The 16193-nt window shown below is 43.6% G+C and overlaps 1 protein-coding gene across 3 annotated transcripts in view; it reads right to left on the bottom strand.

Annotated features, from left to right (window-relative positions):
* Positions 1 to 327: 327 nt before the first annotated feature.
* Positions 328 to 16193, bottom strand: part of VIT (vitrin) — a 62460-nt gene continuing 46594 nt past the window's right edge. For all 3 annotated transcript variants that reach the window (XM_085301148.1, XM_085301149.1, XM_085301147.1), the window contains exons 13-19: positions 15287 to 15334; positions 11787 to 11849; positions 9451 to 9598; positions 8478 to 8581; positions 7730 to 7956; positions 4369 to 4882; positions 328 to 3757 (exon numbers count right to left, since the gene is read on the bottom strand). In XM_085301148.1, the coding sequence (XP_085157274.1) occupies positions 3579 to 3757; positions 4369 to 4882; positions 7730 to 7956; positions 8478 to 8581; positions 9451 to 9598; positions 11787 to 11849; positions 15287 to 15334 (1283 nt within the window). In that variant the 3' untranslated portion in view covers positions 328 to 3578. The remainder of the gene's footprint in view (positions 3758 to 4368; positions 4883 to 7729; positions 7957 to 8477; positions 8582 to 9450; positions 9599 to 11786; positions 11850 to 15286; positions 15335 to 16193) is intronic.

Here is a 16193-nt window from a genome sequence, read left to right as displayed (position 1 = left end):
TGATCTTGCAGACTCAAGAAAGGTACATAAAGGTTTGATACCTTTCAGCCAGTAGGCTCTGCTTYGATGACTGATTCCTTTGGTAGGTGACTTGGTAGTCCCTCCTCTGCTAGTTCATGTCTAGGCTTTTTTTTTTTTTTCCCTCTCTCTATCCCAGTTAATGTAAAAGAAGCAAATTGAAACACCTGAGATTTTATTGGACTTGCTAGGTCTTCCAAAATTCAATAAGAACCTCAGCTGCATTTCAGAAACTAAAATTGCATGGGCCATATTTGATGTTTATTTTGGTAACCAAATGTATGAGACAACATGTACCACATATGCCTTTTGGGACATTTTTATTGCAAAACATTTAGCAACTTGTGTTGTGAGAAGCTCAGAATAGCTTGTATATGTTACAAAGGTAGTTCTGCTGCTTTCTTCAAACAAGCCTTCCCTCCCTCCCTCCAACTTTTATGAAGAAAATGTAAATGCAAGTTATCTATCTATATAAAGTATAGAGTGGAATGAGGTAATTTCATGCGAACTTCCTTTTGAACTGTGCAAAGTATTTTTTTTTGTCTCTACTTTTCTGTTCTCCATATATCTCCATCTATATAAAGTATGTATCTCTATATGTACTTTATATATAAAAAATATTTATGGAGACTTTATTAGATGGCCAGTATTTTGTTTGCTATGAAAGGTGAAGGTTCAGAGGAGCATGTTCTGCACTGATCCACGTGCATGCTTTTGTTAATGGAAATAGATATATATGGTTATATACTTACAACTTTGGAGACTTACACTTAAGTTTACAGTGTTTATGAATCTGTTGGAGGAATCTGTTGGAGTTGGATGAAGAATTAAACCACCTCAAGAACTTAATAAAATACACATTGGCAGGCAAGCACCATCATTGTTCTGTAAAATTCAGATAAACCATTTAAGCAGCACAAACTCTGTAGTGCATTTTATAAATGCTTGATGCAGAGGATAACAGTTGAACTTTTCTGTGAGGAGCATTTGAAAACTTGCTATTGTTGCTTGAAGTTTAAGCTTTTGGAAGGACTTAAAGTGCCTGTCCTAAAGAACACCTGTGGCTCTAACCATTCCTGACTTCTCTGCTATCTGTGCTGTGCTTTCAGCAGAACACAAGCAATACAGTGGGAAGTATCTGAAGAGTCTCTCTTTTGTACTGTGAGAGTACCTTCAGGATAGAGCTAAATACACAGTGATATTTGTTGCGTTAGAAACAAATGCAGCATTTAGTTAAAATGTAGGCTCATTTCTCGGGTAGGCTTAAATAAAACCCCAAGCAAGCAGGTTTTCAAACAATAAATCTGGCATCGGAGCTATAGCCCCCAATAAATCCAGTTTGAGTTTGAGTTTTCTCCAGACCAGCCTTTGTCAGAAGAGAGCGGTGCCTTCAGCAGAATGATATTGAGGAAACAGGTCTGAAGATGGGGTGGGAAATACTGGGCTTTTTCCGATTCTACATAACTGCCTCTCCTTAATCTGTATTGTTTTTTTCAAGCCAAGAAGCTATTGCTGTAGAAGTGCTGCAACATAAATTACTGTTTAAAAAAGAAAAGAARCCCTTCTGTGTACCTATCTTTCATGTCTTTGTTTTGCTTGCTTTCTTCTGGCAGTAATCCATGTCCGCTGTCTGGGTAGCATTACTGTATTTTAGGTGTTCAGTTAAAGATGGAATGGAATATTTCTTCTAAAAGAGGAAGATCTGAATTTTTCCTGTGTAAAACTGTTGCTTCATCCAATTTTGTTTATGATAAGGTTGGAGCACCTCTTGAGAGGATCCTAGCCTGACTTATGCTATCACAYGACAGAGATCATGTAGAATCTACTGTGCTCGTTAATTTGGTTTATGCTTACTGTACTGGTATTTTTTGAACTACTGTAGTCATATTTTCAAACATAAAGATTTGAAAGATTGTGCTAATTTTATKGACAGAAAGGAGTCTTCTGTGATGGCAATTTACTTCAATTAACATTTTTATGTGACTAGATATTGAACATCCTTTGGTCATGGTYATTAATTAAAAGGGTAAAGGCTATTAAAACTCCAGTTTGTGAGTAAGATATGAAATTTAAGCTTTAATTTATTTCAGTTTCCTGTTAGTTCCACAAGCCTGATGCAGTATTGCTTTGACAGCCATAAGGTGTATGAACACACACATTTTGACTAGCTCTGAAGCTTCTTTCCTCTCCTTCTGTAGCTTCTGCTTAATGAACGTTTTCTTAAATTACAGTGGATGGAAACATAACCAGCAATTGCTGCTTCCTAATTAAAGTGTAATTCTTTTGACCCTCTTAATGTAGCACTGCTGGCATCACCAACTAGCGACGTGGCTAGTTCTTCACTTAAGCAGCAGGAGTGTATTTTGAATAATGAAGGACTAGGGTAGGTGCATTTTGAAATCCATCTACATAGCAGAAGCCAAATTTTGAAGATGATGTCTGTAAATTCTAGAAATCTTGTTGTTCCCTGTGTATAGTACAAACCATTACAATTCTTTCCTCTTAAAATCCTTCTAATGGCCCTTGAATAGTTCTCTTCATATTAGTGACTGCTATGAGCTGATCTAACTGAGTCATGGTTTAATGATAGAGCAGTGGTTCTSAAGCACTTTTTGGACTTGAACAACTTAAACCCATGTTTTTTCTCAAGAGTTTCTTCTGTCTCTGCAACTCTCCTGCTGTGCTACAGGCATTGAGCTGCCAGATAAAGTGCAGCAGCAAGAGAGAGCTAAGGGGAAAAGATCTTCTTCCCTAAACCAAATTTTAATGTAGGGCTRTGGGAAGAAGGAGAAGGAAAACTTAGATTCTAGTTTCTGTGTGTTGGCTGCCTTGTGGATCTGTGCCTTTACTGGCATTGACAAATGCTTGCAGGGTCCCCAGTTATAGTTGATCAGGTCACTTGGGAGCTTRATTCTTTCTTCTCACCTGTTTTCCAATCTCTGGATTTGAATAAATCTCAACACTTGAATTTACTTAAGCTGAAACTTAACTTGCTAGCAGGACAGCTCTATGGGGAGAGTGGCTGCTTTTAAGAAGGTGCTCAAATTTTACTCCAAAAAAGAAACAGATCTCTGGATTTTCAGTCCTGATCTGGAGGACAGCTGACAGCAGTGTTGCACAGAGGTGCTTCTGCCACAGTAGCTAGGCAGCATGGATGCTCCCTGAAAGGTCCTGCAGACCGGAGCTGAGGCCACACACCAGTCCAGGAAGGAGGTGGTTCATTTTAAGGAGGCTTGTGTGTGCCCAGAAGTGGGAATCAGAAGCTTATCTATACTAGAAGAAACTTTTCAAACAGCCCCCATCATCTCCTCCATGAAGTTTACTGCCTTTTTCACTATCCATCCAAGTCAGAGTTTCTGAAACCTGTAAGAAAAACAGAAAATCAGCAGCCAACACAGAGCATTATCATRCACAGGGAGAGAGCCGCAATCAGCTTTGCAACTGGCAAGTGCCAGAGAAGAACAATTCCAGTATTTCTTGACCTCAGAGCTGGCATTACTCCTATAGCATTTTGCGTGTCTTCAGCATGACGCCCAAGGATCCTGCTTTGTTTGATTTGATCAGTTCCGTGGCTGTGCGTTAAATTCTGTACAAATGTTTTGGATGAGCTGATTAACAAATTGGTAGAGGTTGTCAAATTCGTCCACAAAGAAGGAATGCTCCTTATCGGGATCTGTTGCAATAGCTTCCAGTTCATCCTGAGCTGCCCAAGCAATTCCAATGGAGTAAGCTATGACTCCTGAAAAGAAACCCGGAGTTGAGAATGCATCTAAAAGTAGTCATTGCATTAAAATTGATTTGCTTAAGTCTGATACCGTAAGCATAATTGCCAGGACACACAAATGTGGGCAATGAATTGCAGCACTCTCACTCCCTACAAAAATGGTATTTTCAAATTCAGACAGACCTAATCTGTTCTTTGGAGTGAACTTTTGTCAATAATGTAAAGGTTTAAATAATAGCAAATTTATAACTGTGGCTGTGATCAACAGGCTCCTGAACAAGAGGTTCTTGCTCCAATGTGAATGTCTTGCAATAGTGTAAGGGGATGAATGAATAGCCTGATTASAGAGCCAAAGGAGGCTTTATGTGTTACTAAGGCAATAGAAATCCACCAAGATCTCCTAGGAATAGATGCATATTACTAAATCTACATCTTTATCTATTTTTTTCCAAGTTACCAAACAGATGCCAGGCTTGCTTAGAGCTTGACTACACCACAGTGCAAGGTACTGTGTTCCCTTCCTAAAGTTCCCTCTGGTGCCTTCAAACCACAGAAAATTCTAATGCTCAGAGTTGGTAAATGCTGAGCTAGAAAGAGCAGATGATGACCGAAGAGCCCCAACTTACCGTTCTGGTGGGCTGTCATGGCCGGCACTCTGACATCATCGTAAGACCTGCCGTCTGTGATGAGAATCATGATCTTCCTTTTGTTGGGTTTGGATTTGTTGAACAGCTGCTCTGAGGCGTAGCTGATGGCTGCTCCCGTGCTGGTACCTCCACTSCAGTAATTGATCCTTTTGATAGCACTCAGCACGTCTTGCTTGGAGCTGTACTTGTCAAAGCTGAACTCCAGCCGTTGCTCGTACGTGTACTGAACAGCTCCGATGCGTGTGTCGGTGTCCGAAATCTCGAACTCCTTGCTGATGTTGGCTACAAACTGGAGGACTGTGCGGAAGTTGCTGGTGCCGACGCTACTGGAGCCGTCGATTACGAAGCCGATGTCAGCTGAGTTGAGGCACGTCTTGCTGCAAACCAGCCGATCGGTGTCGCAGACCCGTTTCACCAAGGGCTGGACTGCCTTGTGCAGGCTGAACCAACTGGGCACGTTGATGGAATAGAAACCGTTTGTTCTGCACACGGCCTGCAAAACGACACAAGTGGGGGTGCAATGGAGATGCAGTGCACCTCTTTCAGTTAGGATTTTAGTTGCACTGTAAGTTTGGGTCCCAGAAAGGAGGATGCCTGAGTCTGAAGTGGCCTCTCCTCCAGTTACCATCWGCTTCCCTGACAAGTCATGTCAATGTAACATCACAGATTCTTGTGTAAAGAGCCAGTCTTTCCTGCCCCTTTATTTACAAACTGGGGGATGGAGCTGAGGCTGTTATTCTAGTGAATGAAATGTAATAGGGAAGTTTGCCACCTGTCAAGCTTTTATGGATAAGTTTCCTGGGCAAAGCACCCAGATCACAGAGCTAGCATTGATTTGGCTCCAGTGGGCATTAGGGGACCCTCCAGATTTGTCAGATGGCAATTTCAGCTCGTGTCCTCCCAGGTTTAGGGTAACTAGCAAAGTTTTGCCTGCTGCAAGCTCTGCTACCTTGAACCAAAACCTGAGACTGAAGCGAGGTCTTTCCTGGCTCATATATATATACTTCTAAGCACAAAAAAACACCCAACCAAATAAGGAATTTTGGTAAAAATGCAGAAAGCCCATAAAGACTTCCAGTTGTGCTGGCTCTGCTGAGTAATATATTTTTTTTTAATTATTGTTATAACTGAATACTTGTAGGGATTTAGGGGTGGCACAGTAAAGTGAGTAGGAGAAGTCAAGCTGGTGGGGACAGGCTAGAGCAAATTTTTCTTGACTTTAGTGCCTTTAAAGTGTCAATGTCYCAGTTCTCTGGCTGAAAATATTTTGTTAAGCCAGACTTTCTCTATCAACTTCTTGTGTATGCATGTAAGGTGAAAGAACTCAGTAGTGCTGTCTTCTCTATGCCTGGGCTTGACTCCCATGAAGCATACCAGCTCTAAGCCAGTTGGGGTTCCCACCAGACTGGGCTTCTCAGCATATCCTGCTCTTGTATGTTTTTTTTCTGGTCTTGCTGCTTTTTAATGTTATGTTGTATGAAGCCACCAAACACTCTTTGCTTTCCTATTTTGGAAAATAGGAAATTTCCTATTTTTCCTATATGCTATATTCTCAGTTTTACTCTGTCTCTGCCAGGCTCACAGAGACTCACTCACTGTAGCCTTGCCCCCTTTAATAAAAAGTGCTACAACCAAGTAAACACTGACTGGTGACTGAGAAACTCTCTGGAACAGCTTTGAAGCTCGTTGAAAATGGATTTCGTGGCAGAGCAACATGACTCAGACAGGAATCTGCTTTCTAAAAATACCGGCTATCTTCCGCCCTGCTTCCCTAACCCAGGCTGGGCTGGTGCTCGATGCCTCCCTCCGCAGCCTCCTGCCAGTTTGCCCCGAAGCACTTTTAAAGTAGGCAACTGCCATTAGTGCTCAGTGCAAATAGTTCAGGGCTGGCGTTCTCCTCCTTGCTGCACRCTGCAGCTTTTACTCTCTTTTAAAGAGTTACTGTAAGGTCCATGACAGCAGAAGGAAATAATACATCAGAGCAGCCACTGATACAAAATGCTAGCTCTCCAGTGTCGCTGACTGGGATATCCCTGTGTTCACAGTGTCCCAACATTTGCATGTAGGAGTCTTTCCTGTAGTTCAGGCATGACTATGGCTGGTGTCTGGRTCTCTTACTGGAACTGCTGTCAAGATACCATGTAGCAACATTAAAAATCACTGCCAAAATACTTGCATCTGCCAGTGTATGGTACATTTTTACATTTTTATTTCCAGTTGTTTAGAAACCTTAGTGTGACCGCTGGATTAGACCTAGTGATTTATCTTTATGTTTAAAGTGTGGTGAATCATACCAACTAAAGATCTGGTCTTTTCTGATCTCTGTAAAAACAACAAAGAAAAGTCCACATTTTTTAAATGAAGTCACTTTCATTTAGAACTCTGTAAGTAGATAGCTATAYAGAAATGTTATATAGCATATAGCTATAGATAAGTATATATATATAATATGTTTGGCCTTTTCTTCACTGCAGAATATTGTGACAGATGTTAGTTATGTATGGTAAGCCTTAAAAAAAAAAATAAAACCCACAAACTCCATGCTGCTCCAAAAGCTAGCACAGTACCATTTCAGCTTGGCAAAGATGTTCGTGTCTAGCTTCAACTTAGATTTAAAAAGTTTTGTTTTCTGACTGACAGTRTCAGATCATGGTTTGGGTGTATTTAGCGATTCTTGATATCTTGCTGCTAATCTACTGGTGTTTTTTGCTCCAGTAGGTTTCTAACCAGCAATTCTCACTGTTGGTGTCAATTTGTTGTTGAAGGCCTATTAAGACTTTTTTGCTGCTGCTAGTACTCTAACACCTCTGAAAGGTGAAATAGATTTAAATGGTCTGTTTTTGTTATCCTGTGCATCCACCTGAACAAGGAAATGGTGCCTGTTTGTAACTGCAACACAAGCATTAGGGCTTCTCAGGCTTGACTGAGAGCGAGAGGTGCTGCTGGAGGCTCGTGGATAAGTTGGAGAGCAGTGGTGCTTTGTCACTCTACTGTGTATTCAGAAAACCTCTTGTCTCAGAATGACTGCAGGTTTGTGCCAAAGTTTAGTGACTGGTCAGCAAAAAGCCATTTGCTTCGTAATAGGTATCAAACCAGAACTTCATGGTGAGACCAAGCCTGCGGTATCTTTTAGCGTGCTGCAGACTCAGATTCCCTTTCTCACTGCAACTCTGCTGCCTGCTCTCTGGCTCCTCATGTGTGAGCCTCAAGATAGTATAAGTAGGGCAAGGAACAGACAAAAGCATCAAGAAGAAAAGAGGGATCTTCTGTGAGGAGGACTGCAACACCCTGATTTAAACAGCTTGAAAAAGTCAGAGCCAGAGCTTAGCCCTGCTAGTACCTTGTCCACAAAGTCTGGTTCAATAACGTTCTGCTTTTCGTTTTCAGCAGGTCCTTCAATAGTGACAAAAAAAATATTGATTCCTGATTCTCTGGCCAGCCTGGAGGCCTCCTCCACTTTGTCAGTAGGCCATCCGTCCACCATCACTATGGCCACGTTTGGCGCTCCGCCTCTGTTTCCATTAGCATCCGAAAAGAAGTTTTTGTTAACAAATGAAAGTGCCTTCCCTACAACAGAAGAGGAGATTGAGGATGAGTTATGGGGTTGGCAGAGCTGGTCTGATAATATCTCTGGAGACAGGAAAAACCCACTGGTGACAAATGAGGCAGAGAGCAGATTTAAGCGTTAGAGCCCTGCTGAGAGCTGGGAAAAGCAGTGAGGCAGTTCATCTAGCTGTGATAACAGGAAAGGGAGGYACCTTTATCCGTACAAAGACCTCCTGAGCCCTGCTGTGCCAGGGTGTCACCACAGCCTCTGCCTCTGTGGTGGCTGGAGGTGACAAACTCTGTTAGCAAGAGCCTCTAACGCACCAGCGGGAGCTGATGAGGAGAAGGGTGAATCCTTCCCTYGCGAGGGACTCTCAGGGCCTCCAACTAGTGCAGGTATATCATCGTGGAGGTGGTGTGCTCCTGCCATAGCCTGCAGCACAGATGGGTCACGGGCTCTGCAGCCCTGTGAGGAACTCGTAGGTTTGCCACTACCGAGGCTCTGAAGCCTTCCCCGAGCGTGCAAGCAGCCCAGCACCTACCAACATTGGACAGTCCGCCTTTCTGTGAGATTTTCTCAATGGCACTTCTTACATCCYTGGAGTTTGCATAAGTTTTTAGGTTAAATTCTGTGGAAGGGTCATTGCTAGCAGATCAAAAGAAGAAATAAAAGCAGTCATTAGTTTTGTGCTCTGCCTGCAGTATGATAGCTGTAGCTCCTGCCAGTGCTATCTGGTTCCTGGGAGAAAGCTGGAGTGTGACCTTTCCTATGCTTTAGCTACACAGCTACGTCTGCCAGCGGGCACAATTGCATCCCGCAGCAGTGGGAGTAGCTTGTCCCTAGGAAGCACCCTAGATATTATCTATCTGTTTCTACAGGCCACGCAATAGGACGGAGAAGGCTGTATGAAGGCAGCAGGCTGGGATAAGCTACTTGCTCGAAGCACGGAGTAAAACACTGGATTTTAAGGCAGGACAACTGTGCTTTACCCCACTGTTATTTTATGTGCACATGCCCCATGCCCTTGGGGGTTTCCCAGAGGAGAGGAGAGCTGGTCTTCTCGTGCAGCGCGCCTTAATGCACAGTCTCGGTGGAAGCCCCTATGTCTAGCTGCCAGCTCTAACAACAAACTGTCACCGTGCCATATGCGCAAGGGAAAAACAAACCAGTGAGGCTGCACTCGTGAGCTTTCAGATGTTGTTTCTGCAGTGACCAGCTCTAAATTCAATAATTGTAGTTCATGATAATAACGGGACAGAGCTAAGTTTACCGCCACTGGAGGTCTGCTCTCACTTGGATGCTTACTGTTTAGGGTAGTCACAGCCCGTATTGAAAGCACATGGCAGGTGTAATTTTTAATTAAGCTCAACTTTAGGCTGTGCTACAAGATAGAAAACTAGATGGTCTTTCCCTCAGTTACCACCATTAACTGGGAGGTAACTCAAAGTTACCTGAAAATCTGCTTACCCCAGCACGTCTGGCAGAGGTAGTGCCAATGTTTAAGAAGCTCTTACCCATACTGAACGACGCCCATCAGAGGACCAGCACTGCCCACGTCAAGGGCTTCAGCCACGTTACTGAGGAACTGCTTTTGGATCTGAAAGCGGCGCTTACCGATGCTCCAGCTCCCATCGATCAAGAAGGACAAATCAACTTTGCAGTCTGAGGGGAAACACACAAACACAAAAAATGTTTTTCTTCCTTTCTGACAGCTTTTCTTCTTGCCACGATCAAAACCCTGAAAATATCTGCATCCAGCAACTTGTCCTGCTGCGCAGGCTCTACTGAAAAAGCCTTTAACAAGGGCAAAGCCGTGGTCTCACGTGCCTACTGCTTGCTGGCAAACACGCTGCTTGGTAAGGTTTGCTCCCGCGCTAAAAGTCGCCCTCCCATCCAACAGCCACGCTGGGTCTGGGTGGCAGCAGGGGCTAGAAGCTGTCCCCGGTGGGCAGCTTGGACGGCGGTGGCCGGGGAAGCGAGGCTGGCCGGGCAGGAGGAGCGGGCTGTGCCGTGCCGCGCCGTTCGCCCTCCCGGCCGGCGCSTGGGCTCCCCGCGGTAGCTCGGAGCACTCTGACTCCCGGCGCTCGGAGCCCGGGCGCGGGAGCTTTCCGGAGGCGGCAGCGGGCCTCTGCCTGCTTTCCCGCCCGGCTGGAAGCAGCGCGCTTCTGTACGGCTGCGGCTCCCTACGCCAGACTCTTCCCGGCAGCTACGGCGCGCGCGAGYGAGCCTCGTCTTTGTGCGAACGGCGTCTTCGAGCGCCGTCGGCCTGCTGCTGCCTCTCCGCAAGCTAGCGGCGAGACGTTTGTCGACTGACCTGCGACCAGGAAAGGGATCCAAACTTGGCTGACCTGGAGCGCTAATTAACATTTTCCCTTTCCGAGTGCGTCTCTCGATTTCTCGCTGATGTTACCGCCTCCCAATCAGGCTGTCCAAAATAGTCTGTTTTAATCATTAGATAGCCCAGAGGCTACAAAGCCCTGATTGTCCTTCGTGCCTTACGCAACGGCCTCCCATCTCATTACTTCCTGTTTTTTTTTTTTTTTTTCCTCTCCCGCGGCTGCCTGTTTTTCTGATTTTAATAATACTGGATTATGGAAGCATGACAGGGAACTGTGTTCTTTCACAGCGATCGTGAGGCAAGGCCAGGAACCCACAACGAATAACAACTTAATTAAGGGCCAGATTCYCCTGAACTTCCTGTCCTTAAAAGGGAAATTCTTCCATGTGATGTGTACGTGTAAAGCGGAAGCTGCCTAGCCAAGAGGACCCGAGCAAGGAAAGCCTTACATGCCTTCTCAAAGTTATACACAGACTTAATTTCTGAGGGCGATTCACACAGCAGGAGCATGTCAGTGCCCGGACACGAGCAGGGCTTTGAAAGATCATGTGCTAAAAACGCTCTGCAGGGAGCTAAATGCTTTCTGATTCATAGGAGATCTGAATTCTACCTTACGGTCCCAGAGGGATCAGATGGACGGGCCTTGCCATTCTGGCACGTCCTATTTCTGCTCAGTTRCAGCTGTGCAGATGCTTGGACCTCTGCTAAACCACTAAATTTTCCTTCAGTGAGGCTGAGCCTGTATGGCAGATCCTTCTCCTTCTCCCCCTCCCTTATTTCTATATTAATTTTAGGTATAGTTGACATTCTTTGGAGCAAAAAAAAAATTTCTAAATATTAGATGAAGCACTCAGGAATATAATGACACTTGGTTTAGTATTTAATTTAAGGGTATTTATCTCGCTGCTCAGTTTGCCTTCTCATTCTTTCTCCTATTCTGAGAACGATCTAAAAGTGAGTGAAGTTAACGGGTAATCTGATTTTAATTAGAAAGGGCTATCCAAGATTTCCTTTCCATAGCCGGAGACCTAACTTCTCCAGGCTGAGGGATCCTAGATGCTCTCTCCATACCCTCCACCGYGGCAGGCACGGGGGCCCTTTCTCGAGTGGTTTCTTGCCCTCCCACCCACGGCAAGGTAGCCTCGTCAGCAGGGCTTACTTGTCCAAACTGGGCCACAGCGTATGGGTTTGCTATGCCCCCCCATCAATACCCCCGTATCGAAATCTGTGCCCCGGGAATGTGGAGATGACGCAGGCTCAGGCAGGGTAATGGTAGGTAGCCATCATCTCACTGCCTAGGTATGCCAAATTTAGGTAGGCAAAAGCGGACGATGTGTATGAAAAAGATCAGTGGAGAACGCCCGCTATTCYGCTGCGGAGGAAAACATATTCCTTAAGTTTCTTAGGTTCCTTAATAACTTATCTTTAGTTAATCAATTTGAAAACATTCTAGTAAAGTATAATTAATAAAATGCTACTGCTTAATTATGAAATTAATTCTGACACACGTACTTGGGTTCCCCTGGGATCTTGACTCCAATGGCTTCATATTCAGCTCTTCCTTTGAAGTGAAGCCTAGAGAAATGAATGAAACATTTAGTCCAGGCATGCACGGGAGCTACCTTAACTCTGGGAGAAGACAGGCSACAAGATTGCAGCTGTTCCTGAAGAAGGAGAAAGGCTTCCATAAAATTTTGTCAACAAAGAAGTTGGGGAAAGACTATAGACCTCAAAGAGAGATGGTAAAAAAATAACATTAGAAAGTGTGAACTTCTTATAGAAAAGAAGCTGAGAAATTACACAGTGCCTCAAGTTCCTCTTGCCGACGTAGCCAGTCACTAGCAAACCAGCTATGGCAGCGTTGATGTGTGTAGAGGGAGAGAGGGTGCCAAAGAACAGCAGTCAAGGTCACCACTGAATCCTGATGGGAGCTATAGCAGCTGTCGCTCAGGTACCACCTAAATTGGTTGGTGAAGATAYAAATGACCAAGCCACGATGCAAGAAACATTCAAGAAAAAGGAAGGAAAAAGCTACTCCAGCTCCCTCCATCACCAGTTTCCGTTCGTGTCTAATGGTCCACCTTTCATGAGTAATAACTACTACACTTGAGTCCTCCATCTTCATGGGGAAAGCTGTGCATAATTTTGGGCCAGGGCCAAATTTTTTATTAAATCTGTGTGTGCAATGCCTAATGCAAAGCTGCCCTGTTGCCTGATTCCCCGCAGGGAGGCTGTAGCATAATACAGCAGTTATTGCTAGACGGTTGCCTTGGAGTCTCATCTTTAAGTTCAGCTGCCAGTGAAGAAAATATTTTCTACTGTAAGGGCTAAACGGACCTGCTGGCCCCATCACTATATGGTTATGCCTTTTAATTCCTTTTGCTTTGCTCTTCCCTAGGCATGTGCTGCTGCCTGCCATTAGAGATGGGATACCGAGCTAGTGGGAGCACTGGGCTCGACCTTGTATGGAAATCACGTAAGGATGAAAAAGGCCAAGGGTGCAACGGTCGGCCTTAGTTTGCTCATGACAAAAGCTATGGCTATATTTATTTGTCTGAGGATTTGTTAATTGAAAATTGAAATCAGAGAGAAAAAAAAGCTGTTGAAAAAATAAGGCCAGCTTCTGCTTTGCTTGCATTGCCTTGCCTTTTTTCTTTATTTTTTCTTTTTCTTGCCASTTTTCCTTCCCTTGCCTTTTCTAATAACATTTATATTTTAAAAAAACCCAATCTTTTTAAAAAGAGCTTTAGAGTATTGTAAATAGATGAAAATGCTGAATTCTGAATGCTCAGTCAAGTCTGAGACTGAGCCTGGGCTCCCCTCGGAAGAAAAATTACTTTTTTGGAACAGAGGTTATGCAAAAGGGCTCCATCTAGCAATGTCTGCTTGAGCCCGTGTTTCTGTGCATCTCGGGCCTTCACATCTCCGTGGTGCTTTCAGGCTTCTCCCGCAAGCCAAGACTGGGCTGAGGACCAGTGACCCTCCTCCTCCACCAGCGCCCGCGGCTTGGCGAGCACGCGAGAGGACCTGCTTGCCAGCAGGACGTGAGGCACTGCGCAGCCTSCCCTCGTGGCTGTGTACGTTTCAGGACAGCCTTTAATTACACGGGCATGTAACAGTTCCTCAACTATACAGCAGAGCCACACTTCCTCTTACAGCCTGTGTGCCGCATACGTAACACGTGCCGGTGTGGTATCGCACACGTGCAGATCTCTCCACCTGCCTTATGCGCAGCTACATAAAGTAGATGAATTTAACGCTGTAGTGAAAATGGATATTAATGTGTTCCATCCATTTTAGCAACCAAATTGTATAGGGAAACTAGTTCATGCTTAGCTGCCTCATGCATTTATCTGCATCCAGTAAAATCCGTACTCCATACCCAGGCGTATAACTGATATTAGTTTTGTCAGTATGGAAAATCCAAGTCTAGGCAACACAGCACTTTCTTTTTTTTTTTTTTTTTTTGCTAGTGCCATTAATTAACAGCTCTTGAAGGTTGTAGGTCAGCTGGCCGCTTTGCGTTTAGTGGAACAATAAGGTCACCCACCAAATAGTCTTCTCCACTAATTGGGGAGGTGGTCGGTTCCCGTGGCTCTGCCTGTCCTGCCAGACCAACTTAATGTTCTTATTGCCATGGGAATTTCAACTGACTGCATGGGCAGCTCACTTCATGCTAATTAAAGTTCCCTTCACTGGTTGTCACAGCTGTCCATGCTGATTAAACTTCCCATTCATTTAAGTAAGACAGCAGTGGCTACATGCACGCCAGAAACCATTCCTTTGAAGTGACAATCTGAATTCATCAGACTTGAGCACGAGTCTGTGCAGACACTTCAGTTACAGAGAAACTATTAATACAACTTCCCTTCCCCCATGTGCAACCTTTCATTGCATTTCATGCGATCTGTCATTTTTCTTTCTCAAAATATCCATCTGCATCACTGGCCATAGTGCTGTAGCTTTTTTTTTTCTGGATAAATGCACTGACAGTTTTAGCTGCAATGGCTAGAAATGATTTCTCTCTCTGGCTCAGCTTGCAACCCTTGCAGAAGGGAAATCTGTTCATATTTAGGATGAGGCAAATTTTGACCAAACAGCCATCATTGCTGATAYTGGATTTTCAAACTAATGGAAATGCTTCAGCTTTCAGTCATTCTTCAGCTTTGAAGTAAGCAGAGCTTTCAGAGGAATGGTCTTTACAAGGATCACCAGCACTGCACAGCCTTCCTCCAGCAACAAAACTGGTGATGGAAAAGACATCTTACATTGGAAGGTGGAGTTCCTTGTGAGAGAGAGTGTGTCCCCTATAATGAATTGCCCTGTGCTTTGTATGGTCTGCTTTTAAATATTTCACAGGAAAAATCCCCTAAGTATCATGCACGTAGAAAGTGCAGTTGGTAATTGCTCCTGATAAAGGGTTGTGCAAGTTCTCTTCTGGCTGCTGCCTGTGTGTCCTACAAATGTAAAATTCTTTTTTCTMACCCATCAATAGTTATAAAAATGTTGGCATCTCCATATTGTCTAATTGAACTTTAGAGATATTCAATAATCTGTATTTTTCTTTACATTTGGTTTAAGTCCTCCTTTCCTTATCTGAATGCCCTTCCTTCTTCTATCCATTGACCTCAGAATAAATTCATCTCCTTTGCTGACTGCATCTCTAGACTGTTATCTGAACTGTGGCATTCCCCATATTCACCTTTGTAATATAGAAATGGATTTTAGTAGTTAGAACTCCATTTTTTGCAGTAGAGCTGCCAACTCTTTCCAGAGCTCATCTGTTCTGTTCCTGCTTGACGCACCACTTGAGACTGATGCAAGCACAGAATAATTTTAACTACTGAGATGTAAACTGTGTACCTCATTTATCACTTTAAATGCTATAATTACTCTTTAAAATGAGATTGCTATCAACAGCGTCATGGGACTGATTAATAGTGCTAGCTCTGCCCATGTGTGTTGGAAACCAATTATTCCCAGAGTAGTTACTGGATGCTTTAAATATTTACCTGTATCAAAAAGGCTCAATCCAGGTTTCCACAAGTCTGTTTCCATTGCTTTCACACATGAAAGAGAAGAAAAAGTATTACTGAAAAAAATAATGGAATTACTGGAGGTTATAAAGCTCTTGGGTCAGTTTAGAAWGGTCAGTTTGTACAATGAGTCATCATTAACGAGTAGGGGCTAARGAAATCATTAAACCTAGAAATCTTTATGGACACATTTCAAGCCATATTTAAGAGCCTCACATCACTGCCTCCAAAGTACTAATCTTCTTTATGATTTTGAATATGCCTTTTTAGATCACTTTCATTGTTTCTCTGAACTGCATTGATATTGAGGCAAGTATGCTAATTATGGTGTGTGTATGTGTATGTATGTGTATATATATATATATATATATATATGTATATATACACACATACACACACACACACACACATGCTGGGCCTACATTGTGTCTCAGTGAAAATCCGCAATCTCCTTCTACCAGCTTCTGTATCACCTCAACTCCTCCAAACACAACAGTGTTGTCTTGCCTACAGCCTATTAGGCATGAAAAACTATATCAAAATTGCTATTTTCATAATTAAATCCTGAAGTGTGCCTGTCTTTTAGAGACTGATGAAAAACTTTCCCAGAAAAGTAATGTTTTGTTCTGGACTACTGCCAGATGAAAGCACTTAACAGCCAGCTGAGGCAGTGGCAAGACCAAGAGCACCGATGAGATCACTGGCCTCCTCCTCCTCATGTACCGAAACATACCTGGCCTGCTATGATAATTCTGAGACGCACATTTCCCCTCACCACCTCACTCATAGTTTCCTCTATTTCCTTGATCACCAGCATTTTAACTGGAAGCTCATGATACATTTTCTTTCTTTTTTTTGTTTTCTTTTTCTTTTTTCTTTCTTT

This window comes from Rhea americana, unplaced genomic scaffold (genome assembly GCF_003343005.1).
Source record: "Rhea americana isolate MKP2758 unplaced genomic scaffold, rheAme1 scaffold_173, whole genome shotgun sequence".
Lineage (NCBI taxonomy): Eukaryota > Metazoa > Chordata > Aves > Rheiformes > Rheidae > Rhea > Rhea americana.
Note: the sequence above shows the minus strand (reverse complement) of the source record. Positions and strands in the feature narration are given on the sequence as shown.